General features: G+C 38.9%; 2 protein-coding genes and 1 long non-coding RNA gene across 3 annotated transcripts in view; 1 reads left to right on the forward strand and 2 right to left on the reverse strand.

Moving 5' to 3' along the window:
* gpc5a (glypican 5a) overlaps positions 1–12080 on the reverse strand; it is a 186241-nt gene that overhangs the window by 17602 nt on the left and 156559 nt on the right. The window lies entirely within an intron of this gene.
* LOC143418566 (uncharacterized) lies at positions 605–2007 on the forward strand. Its single transcript, XR_013098562.1, has 3 exons — positions 605–1057; positions 1655–1715; positions 1892–2007. It is a non-coding gene; the product is annotated as an uncharacterized LOC143418566 (long non-coding RNA).
* LOC143418564 (uncharacterized) lies at positions 2239–4023 on the reverse strand. The gene is made up of 2 exons (XM_076883663.1): positions 3657–4023; positions 2239–2766 (listed from the first exon to the last, which is right to left on the reverse strand). Exons 1-2 carry the CDS (start codon positions 3914–3916, stop codon positions 2496–2498), a joined length of 531 nt encoding a protein of 176 aa, XP_076739778.1. The 5' UTR covers positions 3917–4023; the 3' UTR covers positions 2239–2495.

Consider the following 12080-nt stretch of genomic DNA (forward strand, 5'->3'; position numbering starts at 1 on the left):
CAAAACACAATTTCCATAATAAGGGTTTTGAATTTGCACCGTTCCTCTTATTAACCTTCCATTAACCTTTAGATAAACACAGGGAGCTCTGAGCATTATTCCCTGGGATCACACACCAAAAGCCTTGGTCGAAATTCATCAGACCATCTGTGGAATTGCTCATGGGTGATTAGGCCACTGATAGCTGCTTGCCTCAGTGAAGATGAAGATCTCATAGAAACTGCTCGGGAGCAAGTAGACTGCAGAATAGCAAAAACTTTGGTCCAGCCTGCATGTTTTCCTTTACATTAGCAATTTAAGATAGTCAAAGGTTTAGGATTGCTGAACTATTTTGAGGGGAATATCTGTTTATTGCAAAAAGTTATTCAGCAGAAATATATATAAGTATATGCTCATGCTACAGTATGGTTTGGTCTGTAATTTTAGTCTGTCTGTAGGTGGTTGCCAGGTACAATGATGGCCCAATTAAGTACCATGCAAAAGTCACGTTTTGTGGATACAGACTATGTTAGCATAATGAAATAAAAAGGATGCAATGAGTTTATAAGGTGTTACGGTGTGTTCACACCGAACGCGATGGACGCGAATAGAGCGTCAGGTTTACATGTAAAGTCAATGGAAAGGCGCGATGACGCGCGATTGCGGGTCCCGCGAAAATTCGGAAGCAGATTTGCGTCGCGAAAACGCCAAAACGCGTGAAACGCGCGTCAGTGTAGCGCGTCTGGCGCGTTTGACTCGCGAATAAAACCACGCGCGTGAGTTTTTGTGTTGCATTTTGTGCATACGCGCGTTTCGCGTCTACCGCTCGAGTTGGAAAAATCTGAACTCCAGCGTCAAATCGCGCCGCGACAACCAATCAGGAGCCTGGTGACGTGGCTGTTACCTAGGTCAAAGGGGCAGATCCAGCCAAAGCCTTTCATACTTCAATGGAGGGGAAGGCTAATCAATGCGGTAGCAAACAACTCGGAGCTGTACAACACCAGCTGCTTTCAGTACCGAGACAGGAATAAAAAGGACCGAGCTTGGAGGAAGATATGTGAAGAGATCGGGCAACCTGGTAAGTTCATTCATTTCTCTTTTGAAAGTTTTCACTGACCCGGGGAAGCAGCACAAAAGCTAGCAAGCCACCGCTATTTTCCCACTGACGTACAAATACCGTTCTGCTTTTATGCATGTTGTCATTTAGGAATATATTTTATTGTTTATTAATAAACAGCACACAGTGGTCCCGCTGTTCATCCGTCACTGCTTTGCTTTTTCGCTGATTTTTTATTGCACAGTACAGCATTGCATTCTGCAGCCTGATTGACAAATCTCCTGCGCTTGCCAAATTTATCACGTTTGGTTTTGATAACCATCGCGTCCAATAGAAAAAACAGCACAAAAACACCCATAACTATGAGCCTCATTCGGAAATAGACACCTGCACCGTGAGGGAAAAAGGCGCACGAAAGTGGCGGGCAGATGAAGACAAACCGCGGCATAATAATACTTTTACGTTTTGCAATCTACAAAGGTTTGCACTTTGAGAATCAATTGTGAGAACTGTGACCAGGGGCTAGTTATTCTGAGAACCCCTGCAATAAATGAGGGACCACTGTCTACTCTACGATTATTATATCCAACCTGTTAACATTTAATACTGTATTGATAGAACCAACTGATTCTGCAGCAGAGCATCCCCAGTCCCTGAGCTCCTGCTGCTGCACCCACAGGTATGTACAGCAAGCACTGATACCTTTTTAGTCGGTGGGATTCCCTTGTGATCACCTTTACTAAATATCTACAACCAATCTGATTATATCCTGTTATTGTTTTGTTTTTTTTCAATGTTGAAATTAAAATCTAGTAGCAGCCTTCTCATTTCTTTGTGTTTTGTGCTGTTTTACAGGCCCACAGAGGAGGACGGCTCCGAGGCAGATGAGGGACGGGTCCCAGGACGGTCCATCGGCGGTGGAGCTGGCCATCCTGGAGTCCCTGAAGAGGCCACACCAGTCTCCAATGGAGCATTTCCTCCTCAGCCTTGTTCCTGCTCTGGAGAGCAGCTGGTCCTTTTTATTCCTGTCTCTCTGTAAATTCTTATATTTTATATATTTATGTTTAATGTTTTTCTGTTTGAGACTTTTAATATTATTTCAAATAAATGTTTATAATGACTAATGTCTCAGTTCTACTACACAGCAAATGTTGGCACACGACTTGACACATGTAGAATTTATTTCATATTATACTAATGACAAAATATACTGATACAGTGGGATGCAGAAGTTTGGGCAACCTTGTTAATAGACATTATTTTCCTGTATAAATTGTTGGTTGTTACAATAAAAAATGTCAGTTAAATATCATACAGGAGACACACACAGTGATATTTGAGAAGTGAAAAGAAGTTTACTGGATTTACAGAAAGTGTGCAATAATTGTTTAAACAAAATCAAGCAGGTGCATCAATTTGGGCACCACAAAAAAGAAATGAAATGAATATTTAGTGTATATCAATGTGTGTGTCTCCTATATGATATATGGGGTGCCTTTGTCTGGATGTGCTTCCCATCCAGAGCTGCACAGCACAGAGGAAAGTTCCAGCGCTCCTGGAATCCCTCTGTGATGGAGCGCCAGTCTCCAGGTGAAGGCACAGCCATGAAATCGTCCACTAGACAGTCCCAGATGGACGTCGCTGCCTGGGGGGTGATCTGGCTCACCGTGGACACACCGACTCTGAAACTGAACGCGATGGTCCTGAAGGAGTCCCCGGTGACAAGGAACCTGGACAAAATTGTTCAAAATCAGTATTATGTGTACTGCAGTTACAAAATACATTATTCAAATTCCAAAATACTTTTGTGATGTCAGATTTAAATCACAAAACATGAATCTTACATAAAACCTTTTGTAATTATAAGGATAATTACAAAATGTATATTAGATAATATCTAAAACAGTTGTGTTTTGTTTTAACTTTAACATATCATAATTTGATTGGTAGCAACTTTTGCCACTACAGTGAGCCAATCACTCACAATTCCTAAACATGTCAATCAGGTAGGAATGAAGTAAGACATTAATAGAAATAAAGAGTTGTATGTTGACATGTAGCCCTTTCCTTGCTTAAATCATTAATATTTTTGAAAAATTAATCTGTGATAAGACATAGCTTATCAAGATAGAACCATGTAACTAGAGATGAACCAAACTGTTCACAGTTTTATCTAACTCTGTTTTAATAAAGGCTGTGACCCCTGATATAGAGTCTGACAGCTGCAGGGATTATATACAAATATTCAACTATCCCAGAATTAAACCAGGTCTAAATAAAAAGGAGTGAGTATCACTACAAAGGTTAACTCAGTGGTCCTAATGCTACAGTTTGATATCAGCAAACACCGAGCGCATACATTGATGTGACACCACAGCCATGCTATCATTCAAACACTGATAACAGCATAAATCGAATTAAATCGGGACTTGATGAGAGCTTCTGAGTATCACTAGAAATATTATAAAGAGTCGTCTCTGTACCACAGTTTGCTTTCAGTAAACACCGACAGCATTCACTGTTAGCATAGCACATCCATGTTAGCAGTGTATAACTGGATGGATTAGCATATTAGCACAGATATCAATAAAGGACTACCGTATTAAATAGTTTTACTAACCTCAGGCAGACGGACAGGCGCTCTGCAGGTGGGATTGAGCGTCTGTAGTTGGTGTCTAGGCGGGCGATGCTGGGACCGACGAGGGAAAGCAGGTCCTCAAACTGGCCGACGGTGATAGCGCTGGAATCGGCCGTCATCCAGGCGCAGCTCCTGGAGCAAGTGGTGAAACTCACCAAACTGCTCATGCCTCTGGAGGACCTGATGGACCCAGGTACGGCGAGGACGTCTTTTACGCCGCTGCTCTGCTCTCCACAGTACATAGAGAAGGGAGACTCTCTCTTCAAGCGCTAGCTCGATAGCTGCCATCTTGCAAAGATACCAGTCTGGCACAACTCCCTCCCACATTCCTCCCACATTTCCGGTTCACGCGCGTCAAAATGGATTTTTCTTGGACACGCGTTGAGACGCGAATGTACACGCGTCAAATTAGGGGCGTTTGGGGCGTTTTATTCGCATCCATCCGTTCGGTGTGAACACACCGTTACAGGTGCATGAACGCCACTAATGGGCCATTTTATTGGTTGCTAGGTGGTTGCTATGTAACATATTGGCATCATAATGTGTGATATAGATAATAACCTTCTGGCTAAGATGTACTCAGATGTACTTGTTTGTCAAATTTGACTGCTAAACGCCTGAGTGTGTAGAATGAGTTTGCAGACAGGCAGAGATTATAGTAAGATTTAAAATAAAAGCAAATTATTTTAAAGAAAGAGGCAAAAAAACATAGCAAACAGTTACGTATTCTACAATTATCAAAAAGAAGATAACATATAACTTGAAAAAAGTCTGATTATGAGTGAGGGCCTTAACAATTAAAAAACACATACATGTTTGGGTCTCAGCAGAACTTAACTCATAAGAATGATTCATTAAGCACAATGAGACAATTCATCAGCGTCAAAGCCAAAAGAAAAGTTGTTTTTAAAGGAGAAATTAGCAAGTCAAAAAATCATCAACAGCTTCGTCTGCAGAGAAACAAACCAGTCTCTAATTCTGATCCATCAGAGGGACTGAGTGCAGCTGTGGCTGCGTACCACAGGCTTTTAAGGTGGCTTTAATTAAATTATTACTTGAAAAGCCTTTACTTGACCCAGGTGTCTTAGCTAATTATAGGCTCATTAGTCATCTTCTTTTTATTTCAAAAATTCTTGAAAGTAGTAGTTGTAAAACAGCTGGGTGATCATCTGCAGAGAGATGGTCTAGTTGAAGATTTAGTTCATCACAGCACTGGTGAAGGGCACTGATCCTCCTGTGGCCGACAGTGGAGTCATCTCTGTGCTTGTCCTGATAGACCTCAGTGCAACATTAAATACTACTGATCACAATATTTTTACCACAGAGATTAGAATAATTGGTGCTAAAATGTAAACCAGCGCACTGCAGTGGTTTCAGTTGTATGTATTGGATGGACTCCAGTTCTTCTTCACAAATGAAAGCTGGTCAGAGTTCTGCAGGGTTCTGTGCTGGGACCGATACTTTTTACATTATACAAACTTCCTTTAGGTAGCATTATTAGAAAACATTGCCTACATTTCTATGCAGATGATAAACAAGATTATTTATCCACAAAACGAGACAACATAAACCAATTACTTAGGCTGCAGGCATGACATAAAGACATAAAGGCCTGGACGACCTCTAAAGTCATACTTGTAAATTCAAACAAAACTGTGAGTACTGTATTTAAAAAAAAATCAGTAAAATGGCGTTTAGTAATTAGTGATTATTAAGTTTTGGCCCTCTTCAGTAGTGTCTCTTTTGTTGTGTCTGCTTCTGCAGTCTTCTCCTTCCCCTCAACCCTGTGTGACTGATGCTGCCTTCCCTTAAACAAGTTCTGCTGGAGGTTTCTTCCTTTCAAAAAGGAGTTTTCCCTTCCCACTGTGTCATACGTGGTTGGGGGTGGGTTATCTGATTGTTGGGGTTTTCGCTTTAATACTTTAGGGTTTTTACCCTATAATATGAAGGGCCTTAAGGTGACTGTTGTTGTGACTGGTGCTATATGAATAAAACTGAATTGAACTGAATTAAAATTAAGTGAACAACGTGAAAGACGACGTCACACGTGTGACTCGACTGCTACTTCGAAAAACATGAAAAAAAGAAAGATGAAAAAGTGTTTGCTACTAAAGAATGCACAAAATAATAAAAAGATAATTAAATAAAGCTGAAGAAAGGTTGGTCCCATGTGCACTTCCTTTTATAGAGTGACGAATTTCATGCTTGGTGGAACAGATGTGCGCATCTTTTCTGCTACCATTATGGCAATTATATGCAAATCTTACAGCTTTGAATGCAAATAAGTATTTGGTTAAATTTATTCATTCCTTGTTTTAGCACACACAATCACTACACTGACAACATACAAAGGCTGCAGACACTTAATTGCTGAATGCATATATAACTTGACTGCAGCACCTATACGTCCATCACCCCAGTTTTTGTACTGAACATCTGCGCTTCAGTGAATTTCACCGATAGTCTGCCTCCTGTTTTATCCTATGTTATATTTCACACTTTAAAGCCTAGCTACTAATTTTTACTTACTGTGTTGTATTTTTTTATGCTGTGTGTATCTTTGTTGCTTTTCACAACAAGGGTTCTGATAAACATTATAGGTATTCTTATATATTATAACAAAAAAACTGTACCAGATTCAGTTAAGCTAACATTTACATTAAATTTTGCATTTATAAAGATTATGAAGTTTATTCGTGTGTGTGTGTGTGTGTGTGTGTGTGTGTGTGTGTGTGTGTGTGTGTGTGTGTGTGTGTGTGGGAGATGAATCCAGTCTAATGGTTCAACCTCCTCTCCCTACGGTTGATTAACTTTGTGATGCATTAAGTGGCTTCATCCCCTCAGTAGGGAGAAAGTGCCCTCCAGCCTACCCTCAGAGGATTAGGGGAATCCCTTACACATCATCAAAGGAACTCCAAGGTGAACCATGCCACTGACTTTCTATGAAGTGTCAGTGAAGAGAGCAGCAACTCAACTGAGCAGGCTCAGATTTTAGTCTCTATCCAATGCAAGTGTGTTTGAATAATGTAGGCGGTGTTAGCTGTAACGCATTCCAAAGTAATGGATTACTGTAATCACGTTACATTGCTCAGTAACCCAGTAATGTAATGTGTAACAGTATAAAATTCAGTAATCACATTATAGCTACAATTACATTGTTACTTGTGTTTTCAGTGTTCTGTTCATACATGTGTCCTCATTAGGATAGGCATTTGATTTGTACTGAGAACTCTGAAAAATTAAGGATTTATTGTGACCTTTTGCTTATAATTCAAGATTCAGTGCAATATCATCCTTGAAAAGTCAATATAAAATAAGTATGAGCTGTGAAAACCTTACATAAATAGAATATTTAAGAAGATATTTCTTCATTTTAACCTTATTGGCACAGTATGAAAGTATTTATTAACTCATACGTTCTCTATGAGGAGCACTCACAAAGTAAACTGTTGAAAAGTAAATGTGTAAGTTCTCTATAGGTTGTGTTCATCAAAAGAACAGAAGCTTTATTTTTAACAGTTACACCGAGGAAAAAAATAATCACAAAACAATTCCAAAAAATATTGAAAATACCAAAAATAATTTCACATTGCAGTATTTCGCATGTCACTCACATGATCTAAGTCTTTTTTTTTTCTTTTAATGCTGACACTTTCCCAAACCTTGTGTGTTATTATTGATAACAATGTCATTTATTATTGTTATTTCAGTACAACTATAAAAATGTGCAACTTAGTTCTGCTCTAATGAGGACGGGATACCAAAGAAAAAGATCAAAACAACAGCGAAGGTCCGATTAGTGTAAGGCACGCACTGAAGTAAAAGCACTTTGATGATGTGTGATTATGAGGACACTGCAATTAACTGTAATTATGTAAATTTGATTAAGTTCGTAATGAAGGCATTCGTATTTTTATGAAGTGTGAACTTTTCACAGGTAACACCTTCCCATCTAGTATCTCACCAGGCATCATGTACACTGTCTTGCACAGCCGCATTTAAAATCACTAAAGTTCATTAAATCACATATTTATTTGCTTCTTATTTCAAGTGTTTCATAATTTTGTCAACAGAATGATCTAAATTTGCAATCAGATACAATCTCTTTTTATTCTTTCCTCGCTATAAAATATTACTGTGTACAGTAATAAAACTGTAGTTTTTCCTTGTGCACTCCCCGTAGAAATGAAGTCAGAATTCATAGGACCCACAATGCTTCAGTCGAGCAGTGCTGTGAGTTATATGAAACTGCAAGGCCACAACTTTCATTTTAACTTTCCCTCAGCGAGCCCAGACAAGGTGTGAATGTGGCATGAAATGAGGTACGGAAGCAGGGCCAATTGATATTTAATTAATGCTAGGCCTGACTGGAGGGCCCAGGCTCATCTGCTGCATGTCTCATCCAATATACATGATTTACAAGCAGGCTTCTTGCCACAGCAAACTTTCCACGCAATAAGGAGCATTAGTGTGAAGTGGTGTACACAGCCAGCACAGATAGAGGAATTCTGGAGCGCACGAATCATGACAAATTCCATGTGAACTCTGCCATCATGCTGCACATGCAATGCAAAAGAATCTGAGAGCATCAAAAATGTTAGAGGATTCCTGCTGCTCTCTGCCCTACGTCATCACTGTATTTTAGGATTAAAATTTTTGCTAAAAAGCCTGAGTAATTTTATTTAAAACATTTATAAGCAAAGCACAGCATAAACACCGTTGCTGTTTTGGGAAGCTCTGAGTTGCAGAGGACACCTTTTTTTTTTTTTAAGGGGAAGCCTCCTGTTTTATTGATTCATGTGCTATATTAAAATGAAATTGATGTTGACTGACTCAAGATAAGATTTTACAAATCCCCTACTTACAAAATACTATCATTAAACTGTTTGACACTCATTTGGCAATAAACCCCTTTCTGATTCTGATTCTGATTCTGATTCTGATTAACCCAACTACTGTTATTGTAAGCACTCTGGATCGCCTTTCCTTACATTATTGTGGATAGAAGGCTGCAAAAGGATAATTTCTGCAATATTTGAGAAAAAATACACTGAAAATACAGAAGAGATACAAAGTTCCTATCAAACAGGACTAGAAATTTAATCACAGCTACATGTTGAGAGCTTTATTTATTGGATCAATTTATGTTTCTATCATGTCATCCCAAACAACCCAGATGTTCAGCCAGTTTGGATGACTTTTCACTTTAAAGGTGTTGACAATGACCTTTAAAATGAAGGGGAAAAAGACAATGTAAAGTCTAATTATACAATAACTTTGGAAAGCACTGCATTGTTTTAATAATGTTTTATCAACTGATAGCCAAGAGAATTTTGGATAGATGTACACCAGGATTTGCGTGATGCTATCACTAATGTAAAATGTTTCATCTGAGCGAGTACTGTGGGTTCTAGAGTATGCTTCACAACACATATTTTTCATGTACATATTTTATTTATGCCGCATATTCAAGCCTGCTCAGGTTTTTCTGTGATTTACCTGACTGAAAATCTAATGTCTTCACATGGATAATGACGTTAAAGATGAGTTTGCAGTGATAAAAAAAGGTTTCAATGTTCTTGAACACAATAAAACAGATATAAACAACCCCAGTCAAACAAAACCCCAAAACATTATTCTATGTGTTACGTTTCCCTAAAAAAGTACAAGTGATGAGGGAAAGTAACAATGTGTCCAGGTTGAAAAAAAGGAGACAGAGAGGCAAAATGGTTAAAATAAAGAGTTTTGATACTACTTGTATTAATAACTGAACTAAAAGAGATGGACAAGCTGCTATCACTATTTATAGAAACAAAACGAAACGTAGGTGTTGTCAGTAAACTGAAAAGAGTAAGCTCACTAGCTGCAAAGCAACAAAGCTCTCACCCTGGAGCTCACCTTTCTCTGGCCTTAAATGCTTCTAATTGCTGATGGGAGTCAGCTGTGTAGAAAAAGGGTGGCACCTAAGGCAGGAGAGACAGCAGGACACACCCACCCAAGGGCCCTGCTGGGGCCTTAACAGCTACTTTTTAAAAAAGTAAATAATGCATCAAAAATAATGAATGATCAGGCTTTACAGCAACATATGTTATCAACAATTAACTATTGTGTTATTATCCCAAAAAGTTGGTTCTGTTCATCTGGATGGAGCGTTTTCAATGGGAGAAATATTTTGTTACTCATCCAAGTGACTTCTTCATTATAATTAAGAAAAATATAACAAAATGGAAACATGAAGGAAAGAAGAAGCCCTCAGAGGCCTCATTCCCACAGGCCAACAGTTAGTGATCTCTGGTTCCTGGAGAAAATGTGTATTCCCCAAAGTTGGCAGAGAGAGTGCTGCGCTAAAACTCTTCTTGCGACTGCTTTGGCCAATAGCAAATTATAGCAAATAATCAGCAACTGTTGGCCGAGCAGTAGTAAAAGTTGAAGGAGTTCGATGCACACCAGAAACAGAGCTTTTCAAAGACTACTTTCAAAATAAAAGCTTTGCCTTACCACTGCTTGGTGTCTAACCAACACGTTTCCAAACTTGTGTCATACTTCACAGTTTCACTACCACTCGGTGAGTAGTTGGTGAGTGTTTGCAGAGAAATCGGCTTCTTCTATGCAAACTACAGGTGAGCATAGCAATATGTTGGCAACTAAAGCAGTTGCAATGTTATTTTCAGCACTGTATATCTCTTTGTGAGCAATTTAAACTAGGAACTGACAGCAACCACCACCATCTGCTCGGGGAATACATTTTTCTCTAGTGACTGGAGGTTGTTAAAGCATCGCTGACTGGTCTAGACTTGTCTAACTGGGACTATAGAAACAGATTTCCTAACTAGCAACTATTTGTTGAATGCTATTCTCTAGGCCTGAGTGACTGACATTCTCCATTACATTATCCCAGTGTTTCAAGGAACAGGTTTTTGTTTTTTCATCCAGCGACCTCCCTCTGAATCCTTTGTGGTAAAAAGATGATATCTTTCAAATGTTCAAATGGTTGTAAATGCTTGAAGCAATAATTTCCGAGTCCATTTAGGAAAGCTTATTAGTAGTATGAAAAAATGGAGAATGAATATTATAGTATATTCTTAAAATTAACTGAAGTTAAGCTAATGTGGACCTTGATTTATATTCTCTACCTGGATTCAGTGGATGCCTGTGGAATTTAGAAGTTTTATAAGCCTTTATCATATATCACATTTCCAAACATGCACACAAAGAAAATAAAAACTCTTAATTTACGTTTTGATCCCTACAGAACGTTAAAGGGAACAGATTCTTTTTCCTCCTCAGGCTGATGTCCTGTGAATTCAGCAGGCAGTGGAAACAGGACATCGTTTTTCCTGCCTGGGCCATCTGTCAGCCCCCCAACATTGCCCATGTTACATTAAATAAATGCCTGTTTTTTTTCTCAGGAGCCCATAGCCGGGTTATTAAACTGCCTACCTGTGTTATGATGATAGATCTCCCCAAAACTTTGGATGCCCAGCGAGCCCTGGTTACCCATAAATGCAGAGTATAAAGAGATTACTTGTGCGGACAACCACTGTAAGCAATGAAATCAGGCTCCACACAGCTGACTGAGTTTGTATGTGAACCGAGGGCAAATGGATGGGATAAAAAGACTTTCATAGCATTCATTTTGGGTGGAACTATGCAGTACAACACAATGCAACACAGTTACAATAACAGTACAGCAATATAAATACAGGCCCCAATAGTAAATTAAGCACATGGAAGGAGAAATGTCTTTGGAAAGAAAAGCTCACATTTATAATGACTGAGGTAGTTGAAAGGTGTTGACATTTCAAATGTACCAAAATAGATAATTGCCTGGAGGCCACACAACCAAGAGATGGCATTACATGTCAAATACACCTCTGCTTGAGTAATATTTCTGTATTTCTTCAAAATTTAAAAGGGCAAACCAAAAAATATTTGCCTTTTGGCTTCCTGGCTTGCTACTCCTGGCATGATTGCAGCAGATCCATGTGCACGTCCCATAAATTTTTAACTTTAGTTCAAAACGCCCAACTTAAATATATATATATATATATATATATATATATATATATATATATATAAACAGTGCTCAAGACACACATAAAGAAAAAACAACACTCCAAAAGTGAGTCTTATTCCACAAGCTTAATGTAAATTATTAAAAAATATATATATTATGGCTGGCACACAACAAAACAGCACAAACCTTGTACATATTCTCAGTAGCAACCCATACAGTATAGACTATGGCTGATTAATTATGCAATAGCTTGCTGACAGAAACTGGAGAACCTAAATCTGCCTCTGCCTCACAGTCACAATCATGTCTGCTTGCCAATTTCCCACCAGGCCTTAGTGACACGGCTGTGGACGGCAAGTGTGATAATGGATCGTTCTAATGGTCAAGCC

This window comes from Maylandia zebra, linkage group LG1 (genome assembly GCF_041146795.1).
Source record: "Maylandia zebra isolate NMK-2024a linkage group LG1, Mzebra_GT3a, whole genome shotgun sequence".
Lineage (NCBI taxonomy): Eukaryota > Metazoa > Chordata > Actinopteri > Cichliformes > Cichlidae > Maylandia > Maylandia zebra.